Below are 21,149 nucleotides of genomic sequence, written 5' to 3' on the forward strand. Positions count from 1 at the left end.
TATTAAAACATCAGTCCAAATTGCTGTTGTAATTCCTTTTTTGTGTGTGTTGGTGATTAATCTCCTGCTAGAGAAGATCTTTATGTAATGCTGTTATGGATTGTATGATTTTTTCCGCAGAGGAAGACTGCAATGTTTACTTGTTAGACAACTCAATATTTACTAAATGTATACTGGAATTAATTTTTTGAAATAGTTTTTAACTGTACCTCCTAAAACTATTAAATTATTGCTCATTGTAGCTGCCATAGTACCTAAATCTCTCACCATGAGCTCCAGTGTGGACATGCACAGATCAGAGAATTCAGCTTCCATTTGCATGCGTGCAAAATAGATCTTTTCAAGAAATAAATCTGGTCAGACAAATCCGATTTCAATTTTTTTGATGGAATTACAATTTTGGTTGATAAAGGTACCTGAACAGATAATTAAAAAGTAGCATTACATAATATTATTAAAGTGTATGTTAAATGGTTTAAGAACTGGCTAGCTGACAGATCTCAACAATAATTGTCAATCGGGAGTCATCATTGAATAGAGGTGTTTTTAGTGGGGTTTTGTAGGGATCAATACTATGTCCAGGGCTATTTGAATGTTTTCATTAGTGATCTGGAGATAAATATAAAATCACTGCTGATAACGTTCGTGGATGATACGATGGGCAAAGTGGTAAATAATCATGAGAACAGGGCAATCATACTTAATGATCTAGATCACTTGGTAAGCTGGGTCCAGTCAAATAAAATGTTTTAATACAGCCAAATGCATAGTTGTGCATCTAAAATCAAGGAATAGGTCATGCTTATAGAATGGAAGAATGTATTCTGGAAAGCAGTGACTCTCAAAAGGATTTAAGGGTCATAGTGGACAAGCAAAATAACATGAGCTTGCAGTGTGAAGCTGTCGCAAAAAAAAGCTAACACAATCCGTGACGGTATAAACAGGGGAGTAGTGAGTAGCAGTAATGAGGGATTTTTCCTCTGTATACGGCATTGGCAAGACCAGCACTGGAATACTGTGTCCAGTTCTGGTATCCTCATTTTAAAAAGGAAATTGAAAAATTGGAGAGGGTGCTCAAATATGATTCACAGGTTGGAGAAAATGCCTTTATATTGAGAGACTTTAAGAACTCAGTGTCTGTAGTTTGATAAAGAAAATTGAGAGGGGACTTGATTATGATGTGTAAGTAGTTCCACAGGGGGAAAATGGAGGGTGCTAAAGGGCTCTTTAATCTAGCAGAGAGTCATAACAAGAACCAGTGGATGGAGCTTTGTACTTCCTTCTTTGTACAGAGCCTCAGAAAATAGGCCATATTTATTTATATATAGCATTTTCATTTTCACTTTCACCTAGCTAACTTGAGGTTTAAATGGAGAAAGTGTGACAAATAAGGTACATGAGTTTATTAGTAGCAAAATTTCTGTTGACGTTTCTTTTGATTACTGTACATACATATACACTAGTATACACTGGCTACTAGTAAAATATAAAGTTGAGAATGTGACTGAAAATGTGTACTTCTCATTCAGTTTTGAGATGAGTACTACAATACACAACTTAAGTTTCCATTTTGCATTTGCATTACTTTATAAATGATCATATGTTGCAATTCCCATTTTTTTCATGCATCCCATTGTCAGTAATCTGTAGAAAACATCAAGCCATTATTTCATGCTCCCTATTAAAATAGACATGAAAAGGGATTCCTCAGGCATAATATTAGAAGTTATGCTACAGGAGTTAACCAGTTGATTGCCTTTTTTCGTTATAATCGCAAGGGAAGAAATCCCATCTTTTGCATCTCTCATTTAATTTAATAAGCACTAATGTAACCTTAAATTTGGGGGACACTTTTTATACCTTCTTTTGTGCCTTTTCATGTTATCCTCCTTTCTTGTGGATTTCATTGAATTCTAATGTAACAATTTAGCTAAATAGAGAATTTCATCCAAAGCCCACTGAAGTCAATGGCAGGCTTTCTGTTGCCTTTAGTCAGCATTGGATCAGGACCAAAATCATGACTGCATCTTTTCTTTAACTCTTTCTGCAATAGGGAGATAGGTTATGTTTTGTTACCTGATTTTTTTTTCCTTTTCATTTGATAATGTATTGGGAGTATTTTAGTTCAAGGCAGTCTGGAATATTACTTAGAACTTGAAAACAGAACAAAATAAGAAATTCTGATCCTTTTATTTTTCTAGATGGAATAAGTATTAGTGGACTTCCGCTTTCCAGTCCTTTTCGACAGATTGTCAAACCACGAGTAGAGAGCAAACCTATCAACCCGACTGAAAGCAGCAAAGTTGGTGACTTCAGTCATGTAAAGGTAAGGTAGTGGTATTGAAGTAGGTTAAGAGTTCAGCCTTCAGTTCACTGCATTCTACTGTGTTTTGTAGTAAAGATATGGAAGAGGAGTTTTTACAGGCAAATATTTTCTTTACATAGTTATTAAGATGTATTATTTGAACGATACTCTTAGACAGGGGTGAAAGTAAGTCTAGGGACTTACCGGTACAGGGCTGGGCTGGGGCCGGCTCTGGCCCCTGGAAGGGGCGGGCCCTCGGGAAAAAGGGGGTGGGGCTGGGGGGGTCAGAGCCAGCCCCAGCCCGCCCTGTACTGGCAAGTGCCTCCTTCCCCCTCCCCAAGGTATCAGTGGCAGCTGGGGGCTGTGGCAGCGGTTTAAAGGGCCCTGGGCAGTAGCGGCGGCTGGAGCCCTGGGCCCTTCAAATCTTCCCTGGAGGTTGTTCATTTCCCCCCCTTATTAGCCTTTTTTAGTTGAGACCTGTGATGTGGAGAGGATGTAAAGAGCTTGTATTAATTGGTTCATTTTGATAAAATGTACTTGAGTCAGGAGAGTGCAATTGCTTCAGAAACAGGGTCTTGTTTTACAGACACCTATGAAGGTGTGAAGCCTGCTATTGGTGATATGTAAATAATAAGAAGATGGAATAAGATGGAATAATCAGGAGACAGCTTAGTGAATGTCAGTATTAAAATTAGGAAAACTTAGTGATATGAGTCAATGTTTAAGTGGGTAGAAATGACACTGTTTGTGCTTACTTTAAGGGGTTCTGCCCTGGAATAAGCAACTGTAATGGGTAAAGATAGTCTATACGCTTTGTCGAAGCCTTAAACTACTGGACTGATGCCTTCAGGCAGTGAAATAATAGTTGAACAGTATTCTTACTCATCAGGTTTTGCAGAAGATATTGCTTCCAATTTTAAAAAATTGTCATTGAGACATCAAAAGTAGGACAATTTCTATATCAAATCCTTTATTCTTTATATTCGTTCTTCTGCATTTCAAAGTAAATTTAGGATGTCACTCTGGACAAGTGGTGGGCAGACTATGGCCTAGGGTCTGCATCCAGCCCTTCAGACGTTTTAATCCGGCCCTCGAGCTCCTGCCAGAGAGTGGGGTCGGGGGCTTGCTCCACACGGGTCCCGGGAGCAGTGACATGTTCCCCCTCCGGCTCCAATGCATAGGGACAGCCAGGGGGCTCTGCACGCTGCCCCCGCCACAAACACTGCCCCCAACACCGCCCCCACAGCTCCCATTGGCCAGAAAACAGGGCCAATGTGAGCTGCAGGGGCGGTGCCTGCAGATGGGGCAGTGCGCAGAACCACCTGGCTGCGCCTCCACGTAGAAGCTGGAGTGGGGACATGCCTCTGCTTCCGGGAGCTGCTTGAGGTAAGCGCCGCCCAGAGCCTGCACCCTTGCCCCCCCTCCCGCACCCCAACCCCCTGCCCTAGCCTGGAGTCCCCTCCTGTACCCTGAACTCCTAATTTCTGGCCCCACCCCAGAGCCTGTACCCCCAGCCGGAGCCCTCACTCCCTCCTGCACCCCAACCCCCAATTTTGTGAGCACTCATGGCCCACCATACAATTTCCATACCAAGATGTAGCCCTCGGACCAAAAAGTTTGCCCACCCCTGGTCTGGACCATCACTCTAAAGTTATTTTCCGTTTTTCTGGCTCAGTATGTGTCGTCCTATGTATTTTCCCTGTTGTAAAATTACACGGACAAAACTAAATTAAAATGTGAAACCTGATAGATTTCTTATCGTCATGATTCTCACTTAGGTATTGCTTTTAGCATTGTAGATTTACTCAGTTTGAATGAATTAGCATTATTTTTTAAGTTTAAATTTGCTTTTGAAAAGTTAAAAATTATATTAAAGTTAATTGTTAAATGGTCTTTCTTCTCAGTCTTTTGGTGAAGATTGAATGTAATGTTAGTTCAGTATCTGATGCGTCTTCTACCTGGGATCTACATCCTGCACTAGACCATAACATCAGAAATTAGCACAGTTAATTATTTTATATACTTGAAAATATTTTGCTCAGCATGCCTATAATTTTATAAACAAATCTCGGACTCTACAATTCTCTCTCAAAACCTTACTCTGTATCTGAATTTACTCTCTTCGTATGGCAGAGCTATTTACAAGTCTGTTCAATCAATAATCAGATGAAGATGTTTGAAAAGATGATTCTTTCGGACCATTAATATCACTAATGCACTTTGATTTATTTCTGCATGTTAACAGAGAAATGGTAGTTAGTGTAGTTAAGTATTGTTAGTGACAATGTGAGGGATTATAAAATATTCCTGCCGTCTTTCAATTTATTTTATGAGATTGCAAGTCTGATTTTGAGCAGTAAGTGATTTTCCAAATGCTCATCCCTGCAAATTACCAACATGATAGCGCAAACATTTGGGAGTTAAACCAGTCAGATGTTCAGCAATTGTGTAATTAACATAGAGCTGTATGGGAACCCGGAAAGTCCATCCTATGAGAAGCAAAATTTCCCACAGACAGGAAATGTTCGAAAAATTCCATTTTGGAAGTATTGAAATGGAAATTTCTTAACATTTCTGCTAGCTTCCCAGCTGCCTACTTTCCTTCAGAGCCAGGTAGCCCAGTGAATTGGCCAGTAGGGAAGTCCTGGCTCCGCAGAAGCCCATCAGGTAAGCAGCTGAGGATCTGAGTATTGCTGGAGGCTGTGGCACATTGGACTACAGGCTTCCTAGCAGCCTGGGAAGACTGGTATGTGGGCAGGCAACATGGCTGAAAACCAGGCAAGCTTCCTTCAAAAGATTTGTTGAAAATGACATGTTCCCATGGACTATTTCAGTGGCAACAAATTGGCATCATATATTGAGATTTAGGACTTAACATGCATTTTAGAGATTTTTGTAGGGTAGATTTAGTCCTCAACACACTCCAGTTTTTAGCATGTACAATTTGAGTAGTTATGTAAAAATCTACATTTGTAAGTTGCACTTTCACAATACAGATTACACTACAGAATTTGTATGAGGTAAACAAAAGAAACAGTATTTCTTGATTAATCTTTTTTACAGTGGAAATATTTGTAATAAAAATAATATAAAGTGATCACTGTATACTTTGTATTCTGTGTTGTAATGGAAATCAATATATTTTAAAATGTACTAGAACATCCAAAATATTTATAATAATTGGTAGTCTGTTATTGTTTAACAGTGTGATTAAAACTGATTAATGGTGACTTTTCAAAATCTAGCTAATTTGTTTTGTGTTAATCATTTGAGTTAAGTACAGTTAATTGACAGCCCTAATTAAAATGATTGTGCATACTTAGAGCCTTTGGCTGGTACAAGATAAAGCAATCCCCAAATGCTGACATACTTACTTACGTACGGTCTTGTAGAAGCATATAACAGCAAAGATAGAAGAAAAAGTAAGTGGAGATTACCACAAAGCTTGATTGTACTCAGGCTTTCACCATTCCGTTATCCCTGGTGTCTTAACTAGACCTTGTTCTGACCATCTTTTATAACCTTTTTCCTTGCATCCAGGATCATATTTGATTTAGGTCTTAGTGCCCTGCCCATGTTTTCCACTGAATGCATCCAATGAAGTGAGCTGTAGCTCACGAAAGCCTATGCTCAAATAAATTTGGTAGTCTCTAAGGTGTGTCACAAGTACTCCTTTTCTTTCTGCCCATGTTTGTTATTCTGAGGGATGTAATTAAGGTTCCATTTGCTAGTATAAGCTATTTATATCCTATGTTTCCCAATCGTTTAGATACTTAAATGTGGTTACACAAACTCCCAGATCCACTATAAATCTTGTATTCAGGTTTGTGCGGTATACTCGTTTATCACAAGCTACATATTCCAAACTATTTCTAAATCTTATAGCCTTAGGTTATGTAGTTATGCTAACTCCATTGCTAATTAGACTATTAAAACTATTAATAGGCTCATTAGGCCTCAATTTACTGCAAAGCCTTCCTTAGTAGTTTTACATCTCTTGCATTACAGCTTTAATAGCTTCTATTTTAGATGATATTTTAATATGCCTTACCACGTGCTATGTAATTTAGTTTTGCACCCTCAGATGAAGTCAGGGATTACAGGTTAACAAGAACCGCTCCATAGCAAGATGATGAACAAGACACTCCACTCACTGAAAGATTCTCATACCATCCTCTGCCTGTTGGGTTTATATATATATCCCACCTTCCTGGAGAAAATTCTTGAGACTGCAGCTATGAGCTACCAAGACTGCAACAAGGCAGGCGCTTGGCTCTATTAGCATCTTACTTCCAGAGTAATTTGCCTTTTAAAAAGAAATTTTGATGAGTAGCTCAAGAGCTGTCCATTAGTTGTTTTAGTACCCCAGTTTGGCAGTTGCCTAGCCTATTATTTTCCACAGTGGCAGACCTTAACCATAGCCAAATGGATTTTGGATGTTACTTCCACTAGATGTACCACTGAGTTCCAGTCCACCCCACCTTCCAAATCCCCTTTGCCATCCCTCTTCAGGGACCCCTTTCACAGGAGGATTCTTCAACAGGAAGTGGATCCCTTGATCCAATTTGGAGTTACAGAGCCTGTACCTCTTGAATACAGAGGAAGGAGTTTTTACTCCAGGTACTTACTATTATGAAGAAGACAAGGCAGAATTCCCTGGCAGAGAGGCGCAGCAAACATTTCAGTGAGGACCCGGAGTGGGAGCTGCACTCTTCAGTATCCAACAAATCGTCCATCAGTAGGGCTACCTGCCCTGGGACCTCTGTGCTATCCAAGAAAGAAATGCTGAACTGATTGCTCTCACAATGGTCGTGTTCTGGACTCTGGAGTGGAGTAGCCGCCTTACTCTCAGGGTCAGAACTGTTAATGTTTGTCTTCCCTCCTATTCCCCTCATATCTTAAGTTTTCTGGAAAATTCAGGGCAACAGACCATCATTTTGGGTTCACCATGACCCTGTAAATGACCACTTGCAGGTACATTTATAATTTTTCCCCACACTGTTCTCTCATAATTGGGGCAAAACCTGCCATCCCAACACAACTCCCCTTTGGCTCACAGCCTGGGTTTTAGTTGGGCAACATACTTAGAGCGAACTTGCTTACAAGAAGTGCAGTCCATCGTGATTAATAGTTGAAACCTTCTACATGCAAGTATTACACTGCTCAGACTTGCTCACAAGAAGTGAAATCCATCTTGATTAATAGTGGAAACCTTCTACATGTAAGTATTACGCTATTGTGTGGAAAAGTTTTGCCAGAAAGATCACCTTTTTCTGGAAGAGCCAGAACTTCGCTGTATCTGTAACTACATCCTGTCCCTAAAGACACTCAAACGTTCAGTCTTTCTCCTATAGAAAGCTACTCAGTTTTCACTCACCTCATGAGAGTCCAACTCTTTAAAGCCATTATTAAAACTGTCCCTCTGGTATCTTGACCTCTATGCCTCCCTGGGTTCTGAATTTAATACTAGGAGCACTTTGGTAGCTGCCCTTTGAGCCCTTGGCTTCATGTGCCTTCCAGTACTAGATACCATTAACTTGGGTTTGAATAGAGACTGGGAGTGGCTGGGTCATTACACACATTGAATCTATTTCCCCATGTTAAGTATCCTCACTTTCTAAATGGGCCATCTTGATTATCACTACAAAAGTTTTTTTTTCTCCTGCTGATAATAGCTCATCTTAATTAATTAGTCTCTTACAGTTGGTATGGCTACTTCTACCTTTTCATGTTCTGTGTGTGTGTGTGTGTATATATATATATATATAATCTTCTTCTTATATGTTCCATTCTATGCATCTGATGAAGTGGGCTGTAGCCCATGAAAGCTTAGGCTCAAATAAATTCGTTAGTCTCTGAAGTGGCACAAGTACTCCTGGTGTTTTTATCAATGAAGGTGGCTCTTTTTTATAGAGATTACGTCAACTAGGAGGGCAAGTGAGGTTGGTGCCATTGTGGGAGATACACTGTATACCATCTTTCACTGAGATAAGGTGTTCCTCCAAGTACATCCTCTTTGTTTCTAAGATCCAATCAGACTTCCCTCTGAATCAAACGATTCATCTGCCCTTGTTTTATCTGAAGCCCCACAATGCTAGGGATGACAAGAGATTATATTATCTAGATGTTCAAAGGGTCCTAACTTTTTACTTTGATTGGACCAAAGCTATTAAGTAAATCTCCTAAACTCTTTAATTTGCCAGAAGAATGACAGGTGAAACCATCTCAGAGATTCTCAAGATGGATCTTTAGCTGCATCCTCTTCTGCTACTAGCTCTCAAACTCCTCCTCTATATGATATTAAAGCTTACTCAACTAGGGCCCAGGCTGCCTCATTTGCATCACTGTCAAACATCCTTTGGTTCAGCAGTACAGCAGATTGTTGTCCGAGTTACTTCTTCGGATCATCCTCCGAAATAAGGGTTGCTTGGAAATTACCAATGGTTAGTACGCATGGGGACCCGCGCTCAGAGAAGAAAGGAAGATTACTTACCTTTATAGTAAATGGAGTTCTTCATTTTATGTGAGGTCCCTATGGGTATTCACTACCAACCTTCCTTCTCCTCCTCTTTGGATCCTTCTGATTCGTGGTAATTTAGGAACTGAAGGGATGGGTGGTCTTTGTTGCTACTTTATGCCCTGGGTTTGCAGTATGAGGAGGCATAGACCAAAGGACTCTCCTACTGAAGAATTTCTCATCCTGGGCACCCGGAGTTTGTGCACATCCACAGTTAACACCCAAAGGGACCACATGTCTCTAAGAGTTTGTTTCTATGAGGTAAGTAACCTACCTTCCTTAGACATCTAACAAAAAGGAATGCAGGCTGTACTTACAAAATGGGAGACAGTATCGTAGAAAGCAGTGGCTCTGAAAAGGATTTAAGGATTATAGTGGACGAGTATCTGAAAATGAACTTCCTGTGTAAAGCTGTGGCAAAAAGGGCCAATGTGATCCTTGGATATACAAATAGTAAAGTAGTGAGTAAGAGTGTGTAGATTTTTACCTCTGTGTACGGCATTGGTGAGACCAATACTGGACTACGATGTCCAGTTCTGTAGTCCTCATTTTAAAAAGTTAAAAATTGGAGAGTGGCTCTAAAATGATTGACAGGTTAGAGAAAATGCCTGATATTGAGAGACATAAAGAGCTCAGTCAGTTTAGTTTATTAAAAAAAAAAAAAAGAAGACTAATAGGGGACTTGATTACAATGTATGAGTATTTCCATGCAGAACAAATACAGGGTGCTAAAGGGTTCTTTAATCTATTGGAGAAAGGCATAACAAGAACCAATATGTGGAAACTGAAGTCAGAGAAAATCTGATTAGAAATTATGCACACATTTTTAATAATGAGGGCAATGAATCCTTGAACAAACTACCAAGGGAAGTGGTAAATTTTCCATCTCTCATTGTCTTCAGATCAAGACTTGATGTCTTTAATATGCTTTATTTAAACACAAATCACACTTTAGTCAAATGCAAGTTATTGATGTACAGGAAGTCAGATTAGGTAATCTAATGGTCCCTTCTGGCCTTAAACTGTATGAATCTATTAAATCTAAGAGCCTATTGTAGGGACTGAATCTACCCAAGGAGAAATCTTCCTATTAGAGGATCTGCCCTACTGGCTTACTTGTTGCTTCAGGACAACCAAGGAGGAGTGAACTGCCCTCCAGGTATTGCCCCATAGCCCACACTGTGTGGGAAGGCCAGAGTGCTATTTAGACCAATTTGATGTATATATTAGGGTTAACCATGCAGTATTCATGCTAATAATAATGGTTTGATAATCGCTAATACAAGAAAGAAGTGGGACTTTCTAACTTTGCAAACAATTAGGAACAACCTGTCAAAATAATAAATATCTTTTGAGTACTCCATGAAAATGTAGTATGCAACTCTAATTATGGTTTGGAAATATTTATGCTTGTCAGAAATGATAATTCATAGAAATGTAGTTATTTGTTAGCCCTGTATAACGTAGATAAACGAGCCTTCAAAATAAGTTGAGTTTCTGCAAATGAAAATTAATCTACAGCAGTATTTCAAAAACTGCGTACTTCCATTACCACCTTTGAAATGTACTAATTTGGACATTTCCGAATATGGGTGCTTAAAAACACAAACCGCTTCAATCCTAAAAATTATAAATGAAAGAGAAAGTACTGGAACAGTAAATATTACCAATATTTTACATGCAGTTCCCTGCAGTCTACAATAATGTTTCTCTACAAATTTCAATGTTCTAATAAACCAGTCACTGACTTCTTGAAGTGACTGGGTTTTTAATAATATCATAAATTTAGTATTCTACAAAAATGCTTAATGACATCATTATAAAATTTGAAGCTGAAAAGAAAAGAAAATGACACCATTATAAAATTTGAAGCTGAAAAGAAAATTACTATTTCTGTTACTTGCTATTCAGTAATTGTAACAACTCAAGTTTTAGTCATCATAAACTATTGAAAATCTCTACCTGGGGTATAATGCAATATCCACAGAGGGAAGCTGGAACAAGACATGGCAGTGTGCCTCAAAAGGCCAGTTTGTGTGTTGAAACCTATTCTGTTTTAACTGGGGGAGGTGTGTATTGAATTTCCTATTCCATGGTCCAGAGTATCTAGTGTAGTCTAGTTTGTTACATGGGTGTACTACTCATTGTAATATATAGAAATTTATTAGTATCCCTTTAAATAGGTTGTGAGCTCTCTAGTTCAGTGGCTTTCAACCTTTCCAGACTACTGTACCCCTTTCAGGAATCTTATTTGTCTTGTGTACCCCCAAGTTTCATGTCACTTAAAAACTATTTACTTACAAAATCAGCTATAAATAAAAAAAGGGTCACAGCACACTATAACTGAAAAAAATGCTTATTTTCTCATTTTTTACTATATAATTATAAAAATCAACTGGAATATATCGTTCTTACATTTCAGTGTATAGTATATAGGGCAGTATAGACAAGTCACTGTGGAAATGTTTGTATTGACTTTGCTAGTGCTTTTTATGTAGCCTGTTATAAAACTACATGAATAACTACATGAGTTGATAGAAAAGGAGTACTTGTGGCACCTTAGAGACTAACCAATTTATTTGAGCATGAGCTTTCGTGAGCTACAGCTCACTTCATCAGATGCATACCGTGGAAACTGCAGCAGACTTTATATATATACACAGAGAATATGAAACAATACATGAGTTGATGTATCCTTTGGAAGACCTCTGTGTACCCTGAGGATACACATACCCCTGGTTGAGAACCACTGCTCTAGTGGCCCTCACTGTCTTCTGTTTTAGAACCCACAAAAACCCTGTCAGAGTTGCAGGGTATAAATGGGCCTTGCATATATGTAGCTGGCTCTTGCAATGTTATATTGATTTAGTAAACACAATTACTTGGGCCCCAGTGTGAATGTGGTTCTCTCATGTATATTGTGTAAAGAGCAAAAGACACAACACACGGGATTTGAAAGAGAATCCTTGTGTGATGCGTGACCAGAAAGCGTTAAGCGTCCTGCAGGCTGAATGACCCGAAGCCAACCTTTAAAGTCATGTTAGAAACGTATGTGAATGGTAATTAGGGCCATTCAAGGTAGATAGGTTAGAACTTCGCAATGCAAACCTATATTGTTGGAAGTGATACTAATTGTGTGTATCTTAGATGCTAGCAATGTAAACAGACTGTTCCAGTCTGTCACTATAACTTCTAATTCAGAGATCACAAGGGAATATTAACATTTAGATGAATCTTGGGTGAAATAAAGTCATTGTCTATATGTCTCCTTAAAGTTTGTGATAGACTGCTTAATGGATAAATTGCCCTATGTTAATTTGTGTAACTAATTACTGGTGGTGCTTAGAAAACAGAAGGTTACATCAAAAGCCTATTGTTTACCCAGGACTGTATAGTCATGTGGATGCTAGAAAATTGGGTAAAAGACCCTTGGGTTCCAATCCTTTTTATTTCAGGTCTGCTTGAGGTTTCATGCAGGGGAAGCCTAAGCCACAAGGACTGAGATCCCAGTTTTGACTGGACCGCCCTGAAATATAAACATTGGACTATAACCTTTGGACTATTTTTAATTAGTTCCATAATTCCTTGGAACTACAAAGCTTACCATCTCTGCTATGAATCTGAATCTCAAGATTGACTCATGTCTTTATGTATATTGATCTTTTAACCATACTTTTACTTTTTTAATAAATTTTAGTTTAGTTGTTAAGAACTGGCTGTAAGCGTGTATTTGGGTAAAATCTGGAATAGTCATTAACCTGGGAGGTAATGTGTCCAATCGTTTGGGATTGGTAGAACTTTTTAATATGATGAAATAAGGTTTTCAGTAATTTTCATCATTCTTGACTTGGGTATCTGGGTGGAGGCCTGAGGCTGGGTTACTTTAAGGGAACTGTGTTGGCTTCTGGGCAACCAACGAGGTAATAAAGAAGCTGTTTTGTGCTGGCTTGGTAAATCTAAGTATTGGAATATCCACCAGCTTTGGGGATTGTCTGCTCCATTCTTTGCAGTTCACCTTAACTGAGTGAGCTTGGCTGGCTCCCCTGGGTCCCCGGTCACACCTTGGCTTTTAGAATGTTAGGAAAGTGTCATTGTTATCTCTCCATAAATGTTTCTATATCTGATTAATTCTCAGTTTCTTTTAATAATCTATTTTGTAAAACACCTTTTCCCTTCCTTTGGTAGGGCTCATGTGTTAAGGTACTACAGTAGTTGATATTTTTCTTGAGTCCTTGATATTGACTGTTTATGCCAGACATAAGTGAGAAAGTTGACTCTTTATGTAGCAATAATTGAAGGTTAGTGTGATGTATTGTCCCTTTAAATGGTTAGACATTCTGTGCTCACTCTGGCATAGCCTCATTTTTGTGTTAGTTTCAGTTTTGCTGCCAGAACAATAAAGCTACCACTACAGCAGACAGCTGTGTTTCTATCCACTCCCTCAGTCTCTATCCTCTCCTCTGCTGGGTCCAAATATAACATACTGGTGATGCAAATCTTCTGTCCCACCAATGTCTAGTGCTCCCATTTCGTCAACAGGAAGAAAAATTAAGCAAATAATAAAAGGAGGGGAAAAGTTCACCTATTGGCACAAGGTGAAAGACTGCTGTTTTTGCTTGCATGTGTCAGCTAGCAAGAGAGGGAAGGTAGGCAAATAAAGATAGAACAAAGAAGAAGGGTTCTGTCGTTACTGCCAGAGGTATTCAAACAGAGCAGTGAGGGGAAAGCAAGCAACCATCTTGACTGACCGCATGCAAGCGGGTAGAGAGAGAAACAGTTTTAGCTAGCACTGAGCGTTCCCAGATAAAGCCAAAGGAGTGAGTCTGCAGCATAAGCATACAGTCACCAGAGGGAGATTAAGCACAGATAGTGCACAGTAAGTATAAATAAATACATTGCAGACACAAGCTGCAAGACAGGGAAATAAAAATTTCTCGTGGCAGAGAAGAGATGTCTGTGAGGGTTTGACATTCAATAGGAGAGAAGTGAAATTGCCCCAAAAGTTGCCATGTTGGTGAGTTGGACAAAAATCATGAATCATGTGTGGTGTACCGTGAATGTGTTGAGCAATTTGTAGCTTGCAACAATATTCCAGGCGGATGGAGAGTTTCAACCTTACTGACAGTGATGTGTCAAAAGGCACATGGACTCCTGTGACACCTATTGTCTCCACCTGTGCCTGAAACTGCCACGTATGCTGCTGTTACTGCAGCAACACAGGGATATTCTTCTCTTACCCCATCAATGATAGCAGAACAATATTGGTTCCATCAGGGAAGTGGAGAGTTGGTAGAAGAGTTCATTCCTGCTCTGAGGAAGTTGTCAGATTATTGCCAGTTTGGACAAATATTAAGTGATGTCCTATGCGACCAGTGTGTCTCTGGATTGTGCAATGACCAGATCCAGAAGACATTACTTACTGTATCAGCATTTACATTCAAGAAGGCTGTTGAAGTAGCTATTGCCATGGAAACTGCAGTGAAAGATTTTCTGGAATTTAGTGTGAGCTGAGAAATGCACCTCCTGAATCAGTGAGACAGAGGACTATGGGAATGTAAGAAATTTCTGTGAGGCCATTTTGCACAAACTACACTTGCAGAGACAGGGTGCTGGGAATGCCAAGTCATTTGCAAAATGTGCCAGAAAAAAGGACACATTACTGTGACCTATCAAACAGTTCAGCAATCAGCAACACAGAATAGCTATTGATCAAAGAAGACACCTATGAAGACTGAAACTAAGACAGGATGGAAGTTGGGAATTTATAATGAAGACAAGATCTCTAGTGATACTGACCAAGATCTAATACTGTATATGTTGTTGGAGGCTAGAGTTCGCATCTGGGTTACACCCTTGATTGAAGGAGTTCCTACAAGAATGGAGCTTGTTACTGGAGCTGCCATTTCATTGATTTCTGTATCTACCTGTCACCAGACTTTGTCAAAGTTCTTCAAAAGCATGGAAGTTTCTTCGAGATGATGTATACGGCAGAAAAGTTAGTTCCAAAAGGTATACTCCAGGTAAAAGTAGATGGACGATCAGTTGTTTTACCCTTGTATATCATTGAAGGAATGTATCCACAATTATTTGGCAGAACTGGGCTTGAGAAACTCTGAATTGGACTGATATCAAGGAGATCATGGAAACAGCTCGAAATCTTTAAGAAATACTGGACAGACACCACAAAGTTTTTGAAAAAGAACTTGGACAGATGAGCAATGTGTCAGTTTAAGATCACTTTTGAGTCTGATAGCCAATGAAAATATTGGAAGCACAAAATTGTGCCTTATATTCTGAAGCTTCTGATGGTGGCTGATTTGGACTGTATATTGTGAATATTGGAATCTTATCCACGGTTTTACACGGTGAATGGGGTACACCCATTGTACCAATGATCAAGAAGGATGGCTGTCTGAATTTGTAGACCCTTAATTCAGTTTTATATGCAGATGAGTATCCACTACCTCATATTGAAGATTTGTTTGCTATATTTAATGGAGGACAGTTTTTCACTACATTGGATTTGGTCAATGCATACCTAGAAATGGAGATTCATCGGGCATCTTACAAGTGTGTCTCAATCAGCACACACGTTTATTTTATTATAAAAGATTGCCTTTTGGTATCACATTGGCACTTGCCCTGTTCCAGAAAGCCATGGGTGAGATCCTGAAGGGACTGAACAGAGTTCATTGCTATTTGGAGAACATCCTTGTCACAAGAAAGGATTAAGAGGATCATCTTTGAAATACGGATGCTGTCTTGCAACGTTAGGAAGACCATTGATTTGAGGATACATTGAGAGATGAATTTTTCAAAACTTCAGTTGAATACCTTGGATGTGTAATTCATGCCTGGGGCATATGGAAATCACCAGAGAAAGAGAAGGCAGTTTTTGAAGCACCAGCACCAGAGAACTTGTCACATTCTTAGGACTGCTTGACTACTAAGGTTATTGTCAGCTTTACATGAACTCTTACAAGCAAAGAAAAAATAGAACTGGACTAAAGAAAGTGAGTGTGCATTTAAGGAATGGTGGCCAGGGATTGACAGACATAGAGAGGATGGTGGAGTGCTGTACTACGCGTCAGCAAATTCAGCAAGAATCTGCCCAGTTCATCTATACTGTTGGTCATGGCCTCAGACTTCTTGGACACACATTCACGTGGACTTTACCAGATCTTGAGAAGATTATATGATTACTGAACAACTTTCTACAACTATCTAATATGAGATACACATTAAGGGCCCAATTATTTCTTTCCCAACCTCCCAGCACTCACTGGTGGCAGAAGCGGAGAGGTGTATTAGCAAAGTTTTGACCACTACTTTAGCCCAGGCCTCAGGCCCCATACCAGACCTCTGATACAAGGGCTTAGGTTTCAGGACCTCTTCCTACTACAGCTACTTACTGTAAGAATGAAATAATTGGGCCCTTAATGCGTATCTCATATCAGATAGTTGTAGAAAAGCTGGAAAAGTAAAGAAAAATAATTTTAAAAATATGGCATTTTACAGCACTAATCTGTTCATCTCAGCAACCTGAAAAGTAAAATTCTGAAGCAGGACTGAGATGAAATTTCAGTAATTTAATTTTTTTTCTAATGCTACAGGTTTTTTCTCTTCAGTTTCAAGATCCTTTTGGTGCCTAATATGATACAAAGATGATCTTACATTTTAAGCCAGCCTATGCCAGTTATTAAATTAATAGTCTGCAGTTGCTCCATTTAAGCCCTCGAGGTTCATAACTGCATCTTCAGTATTGATCAATTTCAGGCTTTCAATTTTTAATCCTATTGAATCTGTTGTAGCATAGCTCTATACTGAAGTAGTTCTTTAGACATTTTTGATGTTTTGCTGTGTTTGAACTTCTCTCCTCCGTTCCTTTCTTGCGCCTCATTCTCTTCTCAAACAGTTCCTATGTTACAATTCGAGACAGCTGCTAACTGACAATTTTGGGAAAAGCTTTTTTTGCTAAGAATGCCTTAGCAAAGCTTCTCCTTGTACTAGTGGCACATTTGGTAAACAAGATATTGAAGCAAAGCAGATCCTCCGTAAAAGCAGTAAATAAAGACGGCCTGAATTAAAAAATGATTCACATTGGGTAGAAATAAGCAAATTAACAAAGGACTGCTTAGGGCAATATGAGCCCTCCTAGGAAAAAGTGGTCTGCTAGGGAGGTGGTCGGGGTGTGATCCCTGAATGACGATGCCTGGAAGCATTACCTCTTTGAAAGAGGTAATGCTTCCACTGGTACTTCAGCAGAAAAAAAACCTGGGAAGTAGCTCTTGCGATACCTTTAAAAATGTATAGTTAAGCTTCCCTTGCAGTGTTTTTAGCTGGGCTGGAGGTGAGATCTCCTCACCTGCTCAGGCATACTACTTCTGGCATACCAGCTAGTTACCCATCTTCTTGGCTAGTGTCTGCAGCCAAATGATGGTTTCCACCTGCTTGAATGTATGAGCTGGTAGGAGTGCATCTTTTGTAGTGCATCCTGGCATGGTCAGCTGTAATTTGGCCCTTGCTAGTCAAAACACATAGCTGTCCAAAACAAAAAAGTTATTTAGAAAGTGCTTTTGAAATATATTTCAATCTGTGTTAATTTTGCTGCTGAGACACTGAGAACAGAAAATAATGTATAGTCTCACAAAAAGAGTTCATTTGGTCACTGTCTTAGGATTCCATAGATTCTCTCAGTGTAATCAGTTGATAAGACTTAATATATGCAAATAGACAAGCAAGCATATTTTCAGATTTAGCCTCCAGAAAAGCCATATATAAGATGCAGCGCTTTCTCAGGATGACAGCTTTGAGTTATGTGAACTTGCTCATTCTTTATCTTTTTTCTTTACTATGCATATCCCTTATTATGCAGTTCTATATTTGTGAATAAACAGTTCACCAAGAGCTTGTATCATTACTTTTCCAATCGTTTTCTTGGCAGAATATTCTTAATTTCTCAGTTACAGAGACAGGTCACAGTTATGCATAAAGGTGAGCTGTGCCTGCTGGGCAATTTGTCAGAGTAGTTAAAGTGCATCTTAAAAGATAAGTAGGATCTTCAGATCTCCTGTCTTCTGTTTATTTAGCTGAAAGTGGCATTCTGACTTCCTTACCCAAGAGTATGAAAGACAAATGAAGTTTAGTAATTTATCACTGTGGGGACTTCAGAAGAGTAGGTCAAGTGCTGTGGTTCTCAGCTGAAGAAATCTGAAACATAGAATGTGACATCTGTAATGGATGCTAAACAGTTTCTGAAAGGTCACACTGGAATCTCATTTTACCTAGTTTATTTCATCTAGGAACATCATTGGGTAATCATCACAGCAGGCTCCACATTTGCTGTTTATGAGACAAAACAGGTTTTAAATGTCATACTTTCCTTTGCCATTTTTAGTAAAACAAGATGAATTAAAATTCTGATTTGATATATTGATGGGATAACTTTGGTTTTCTTTAAGATTTTTCCCCACTGCTGTTGATGTAAGGTTGTAAAAATAGTCTCTCTTGGTTAGACATTTGAGATGTGCTGTAACTTGGCCATCAACATAAACTGAATCTTTAAGTCAAGTATCTGTAATTGTGAATAGTGAAAGTTGAATCTCCAACAGGAGACTGAATTTGGCTAAACAGCTCAAATTTCCAAGAAATACAAAACTAGGTCTTCTGCTTTCAGGCTTCTGAAAGGACAAACAGAAAGAGAGACAAAATACATATGATGTAAAAACAGTTAACTTTTACTAACCTCAAAATGATTTGTTTCCCCTTTAAAACAGCTATTCATGTCAGTTTTTTATGTCTGAAATGTCTTTCTAGATTGCATAGACAGCATTAGTACCCTGGATAGAATCCTATAACCATAATAATTCCCAGCAAAGATGTTCACAACGGAAAAATGTTTACCAGAAAGGAGACTTAAGTATTATAATAATTTTGCACTGTATGTAGTAGTTTCCAGCTGATGAGCTCAAGCACTTTTGAAAAGACAATAAGAATTTTTCAGATGGAGAGACTGAGGCACAAAGGTTTTCACTTGTCTGAGATCACATTAGGAGACTAGGATTGCCAGGTGTCCGGTTTATGACCAGAATGCCTGGTCAAAGAGAGACCCTGGTGGCATTGGTCATCCCTGCTGACTGGACCATTAAAAGTCTGGTTGGCGTGGGGCTGGAAGGCTCCTACCTCGATCCATGTGGCTCCTCAGAAGTGGTGACAAGTCCCTCAGCTCCTAGGTGGAGGGACGGCCTTGGGGGCTCCGTCTACTGCCCCCGCCCTGAATGCCAGCTCCACATCTTCCATTGGCTGGGAATTGCGGCCAATGGGAGCTGCAGGGGTGGTGCCTGTGGGCAGAGGCAGTGCGCAGAGCCACCTGGGTGTGCCTCTGCCTGTGAGAAGAGGGACATGTCGCCACTTACGGGGAGCTCCCTGAGGTGAGTGTTGCCCGGAGCCTGTACTCCAAAGCCCCTCCTGCAAGCTAACCCCTGCCCCAGCCCTGAGCCCCCTCCTACACCCAAACTCCCTCTTGGACCGTGCACCCCGAAAACCCTCCTGCGCTCCAACCCTCTACCCCAGCTTGGAACTCTTTCCCACACTCCAAATCCCTCGTCTCCTGCCTGGAGCCCCCTCCTGCACCCCAGAACCCTCACCCCTGTACCCCAACCCCCTGCCCCAGCCTGGATCTCCCTCCCGTACCCTGAAGCCCCTAATTTCTGACTTCACACTGGAGTCTGCACCCCCAGCCTAGAGCCCATACCCTCTCCTACACCCCACCCCTCTGCCTCAGCCTGAAGCCACTTCCCACACGCTGAACCCGTCGGCCCCAGCCCAGAGCCCCCTCCTGTACCCCCTAGCCCAGAGACTGTATCCCTAGCTGATGCCCAAGCTCCAACCCCCTGCCTGAGCCTGGTGAAAATGAGCGAGTGAGAGAGAGTGGAGGAGCGTGAGCGACAGAGGGAGGGGGGATGGAGTGAGTGTGGGTGGAGCCTTGGAGAAGGGGTGAGGCAGGGGGTGGGGCCTCTGGGTAGGAGATGGGACAAGGGTATTTGGTTTTGTGCAATTAAAGTTGGCAACCCTAAATGAGACCAATGGTAGTGATAAGAGTGGAAAACAAATGAGGGACTGAAAAACTCTAACCGTTTTTCAGTAAGCATCTCCCAGGGGAAGGTGAAGTTTTGGGTTAACAACCATAGTTGTTTGTTTCATTTTAAATAGGCATAAACATTTTTACGAAGAGAACAATCCATCTGGTTGAATATATCTACCCTTTAGGGTTTATCTTAATTCACCTTCCCATTTTAAGTCAGATTTACTATCCTTCCCCTCTCGGGGCGGGTGAGGGGGCAGAGCAGGGTTTGCATATGTGATGTGATGCCAGCAGAGTAGATTTTTTTTTTTTTTTTTTTTTTGCCGAAGTTTGATACGGTTGGGACAAACTGTTTTTGAGAGATGGGACTATAAGTGTGTGACAGGATGAAACTTCCAGGGAAGGGTTAAGGGCTGCCTACCTGCCTGTCACAGGACTCGGCAAGGGATTGAAGGAAGTAAGGAACTCACTTGATGAGTTTTTGTGCTTGAGCAATTGTGCTCTGAGGCAAGGGCCTGAAGTAGGCAAAAAAAAGCCCCCGCAAAAAATCCCCCCCCCAAATAAAAAGGCCCTACAAAAAGAAGACACTCCAACTGAACACACTTTTGCCCCTGAGGAGAGGATGAGAGAACACACAAATGACATGTGTTGTCACATTTCTTAATGTACCACTGAAAGGCTGTTCGATACTCCAGTGATGTGTGCGGTATAAAAACCTATATAGAATAGAGTAGGTGTGGCACTTGTTCTTTCCTGGGCTGATGAAATAGCCCATCAGTTTGTAGATGGTGGAGAACATGGGCAGGTGCTACAGCTTGAAAATAAAAAGGGATCCAAATGTTGTACTGCAATAGCTGGGGTAGCAGTAGCATTTTCTACTGCAAGTACTAGCTTTAATGGTTGAGACTCCCAGGTTTGTGCAACACCCTGGTTATCCCTGTAGGATTTTTTTTCTAAGATACGGCTGGAGGCTTTCTGGAGACATTTGAATGGGTGGCAGCTGTTCCCCAATGTCCCTGAGAGGTGTGGGCCATTAAGGTCTACTGTATACGAGAGGCCCAGCTGTATATTGTGCTATGAATGGGACCTCGACAAAGGACTGTGGGGTTCAGAAAGAAGCCATCTGGGACTGGTTCGGTAAGGAAGGATATTACTACTGATTTAGATGGCAACAATTTGCTGTAGTCTCTTGTCCTTGAGCGATGGTTCAGTAGCTACAGGATTTCTGCTTTCCCTGGTTAAAG

The 21,149-nt window shown here is 40.3% G+C and overlaps 1 protein-coding gene across 3 annotated transcripts in view; it reads left to right on the forward strand.

Moving 5' to 3' along the window:
- TRAPPC9 (trafficking protein particle complex subunit 9) overlaps positions 1–21,149 on the forward strand; it is an 811,376-nt gene that overhangs the window by 174,113 nt on the left and 616,114 nt on the right. For all 3 annotated transcript variants that reach the window (XM_075124917.1, XM_048841736.2, XM_048841734.2), the window contains exon 17: positions 2,202–2,326. In XM_075124917.1, the coding sequence (XP_074981018.1) occupies positions 2,202–2,326 (125 nt within the window). The remainder of the gene's footprint in view (positions 1–2,201; positions 2,327–21,149) is intronic.

This window comes from Caretta caretta, chromosome 2 (genome assembly GCF_965140235.1).
Source record: "Caretta caretta isolate rCarCar2 chromosome 2, rCarCar1.hap1, whole genome shotgun sequence".
Taxonomy (NCBI): Eukaryota; Metazoa; Chordata; order Testudines; family Cheloniidae; genus Caretta; species Caretta caretta.